The sequence below is a fragment of the Vigna unguiculata genome, chromosome 1 (genome assembly GCF_004118075.2).
Source record: "Vigna unguiculata cultivar IT97K-499-35 chromosome 1, ASM411807v1, whole genome shotgun sequence".
Lineage (NCBI taxonomy): Eukaryota > Viridiplantae > Streptophyta > Magnoliopsida > Fabales > Fabaceae > Vigna > Vigna unguiculata.
In genome coordinates, this window is record NC_040279.1 from 21,696,108 (window position 1) to 21,698,779 (window position 2,672).

Here is a 2,672-nt window from a genome sequence, read left to right on the forward strand (position 1 = left end):
ATTCCAAAGAAATTGGTTTTTTAAAAATTACCAAAATTCTAAAAGAGTTATTATTCAAGAAATCTATTACAATTTTCTTGAAAAGGTAAAACTAAATATCCCATTTTTTGATTGGTTTCATGCTTATACCATCAAAAACAATATAAAATATCCTTTCCAAGAAGAAATCATAGATTTCAAAACCACTAATATCATCACGATATGGCATCTCAAGGATGGAGAAAAGGTTCAAACCGAACTACCTCCAAAAATACAATACCAACTCCCTAACCTTAGGGATGATAAGGGAAATCCAGTAATAGCTGCACCCTTTAAAACCAAAGACTTAAATGAAGAACTTTCTTCAAAGGATATCAAAAGCCTTATGGAACAGGCCAATTATACAAACAAATATCTCCAAGTATTAGGAGAAAAAATAATCTCTCCAAAACTTGAACTTCTAAAAATAGGTAGTTCTTCAGGGCAAGCATCTACCTCAAAATAATTAGAAAAACCTTTGTTCAAACCTTTCAAAATAAGTCAGAAGGCTAAACAAAACCTATTAAAAGCTAAAGCCACTTCTGATCAAAATCATGGTGAATTATTAAATAAAATTAATAATTTACTAACGACAGTTGTTCTAGATACTCCTCAACCCACCGAAGAAACTTCTTCAAAACTCAAAATTAGACAACCTACAAAAACCATAGCCGTCCTAGAATAAAGCTCATATAATGAATCTGAACCTAATACTCCTTCACAAATCAATCCAATCTTAGTCATTGCAAACAAGCAATGGAAAAGTTTAACTAAACCAACAACCTTGGATCTTACTATGGAAGATACAAGCACAAAAACAAATGGATTCAACACCAACAATGTTTATGAATGGAACATTGATGGCAAATCTGAGTACAATATCATGCAAATGTTACAACACATGACCATGGTTTGTACGGCCTACCAAACAGCCCATGATTCCACAGAAGAAGCCATAGCCAGTATTATAGTATCTAGTTTTACCGGCCAATTAAAGGGTTGGTGGGATCAATATCTCACGGAAGCCCAAAAGTCTGATATCTTTTTAGCTGTCAAAATAGATGATAATGGTGATCCAATTTATAATAATGGTGAAACCATCCCAGATGCTGTCAACACTCTAGTGTTTACAATAGCCCAACACTTCATAGGAGATCCATCTTTATGGAAAGATAGGTCTGCTGAATTATTATCAAATCTCAGGTGTAAAACCTTAGGAGATTTCAAATGGTACAAAGGCACTTTCCTTATAAGAATTTACACTAGGGAAGATAGTCAACAACCTTTCTGGAAAGAAAAATTCTTAGCAGGACTTCCTAGATCATTAGGAGATAAGGTCAGGGAAAAAATCAGAAGTTTAACCCCTGATAATATCATTCCTTACGACCATTTGACTTATGGTCAACTTATCTCTTATGTGCAAAAAACAGCCTTAGAAATTTGTCAAAACGATAAACTCCAAAGACAACTTGCTAAGGAAAAATCTCAAAGTAGAAAAGAACTAGGAACGTTTTGTGAGCAATTTGGTATACCAGGATGCTCTACAAAGAAAACTAGGAAAGTTGTCAAACAAGAACAATTTCCAAGTACCAGACCTAAGAATAGTAGACCAAAATTTCGTAGGTCTAGAAAACCATTTCAATCTAAAAAAAGCAAAACACAAACTAGACCACCAACAACAAAAAGCATTATTTGCTACAATTATAGGAAACCAGGTCATACTAGTAAATACTGCAGACTCAAAAGAAAATTAAGCAACCTCAATCTAGAACCAGAATTGGAAGAAAAGATCAACAATTTTCTAGTTGAAACTTCCGAAGAAGAATCTGATCCAGAACTCTCTGAAGAAAATCTCAATGAAATTCAAGAGGATGAACAAGAATCATCCTCTGACAATGAAAACATTCCAACCGTGAATGTTTTAACAAAAGAGCAAGATCTTTTATTTGAAGTAATTAATTCCATTCCGGACCCCAATGAAAAAAGAACTTATTTGAATAAGCTCAAACAAACCCTAGAACAGACTTCCTAGGAAAAACTTACTAGTCACAAATAGATATGATCTTAAACCTATTTTCAAAAGGTTAGAAAAATCTGCCTCTAAACCAGTAACCATTCAGGATCTCCAGACGAAAATCCACAATATCAAAAAGGAGATCAAAGAAATAAAAGAACAACAAACAATTTGCAATGCAATATTATCCAATTTAGAGGAGAATTCTGATCAAGAAGAAATTCTTGAAACAGAAATACAAAACAAAGAAGAATTTGGAGACTTTCTGGGTCTTATTAGTCGTTTGACGATACAAAAATTCTTCATCAATATTAAGATAATAGTTGAAGACTTTGTCCTAGAAACTATTGCCCTATTTGACACAGGTGTAGATTCAAATTTTATCCTAGAAGGATTAATCCTAGGGATGTCAACGGGGCGGGTAGGGTACGGGTAATAGTTCCCCCGTACCCTACCTGCTGGAAAAATATTTGCCCCGTATCCGTACCCATATCCGTCGGGTATCCGTTATGCGGGTACCCGTCTATTTTTTTCATATCCGCGGGTATCCACGGGTATTCACGGGTATTTACAAAAATATTTTAAAAAATAAATATTTAACCATAATTAGTGCTTAGATCAACAAGTCTCCTTTCTCCGA

General features: G+C 34.2%; 1 protein-coding gene across 1 annotated transcript; it reads left to right on the plus strand.

Annotated features, from left to right (window-relative positions):
* The first annotated feature begins 814 nt into the window (after nucleotides 1-814).
* LOC114189651 lies at nucleotides 815-2,050 on the plus strand. Its single transcript, XM_028078284.1, has one exon. It carries the CDS (start codon nucleotides 815-817, stop codon nucleotides 2,048-2,050), a length of 1,236 nt encoding a protein of 411 aa, XP_027934085.1.
* The last annotated feature ends 622 nt before the right edge of the window (nucleotides 2,051-2,672 follow it).

Coding starts and splice junctions, on each gene's coding strand:
- LOC114189651 (XM_028078284.1), top strand. CDS start 815: ATGGAAGATACAAGCACAAAAACAAATGGATTCAACACCAACAATGTT.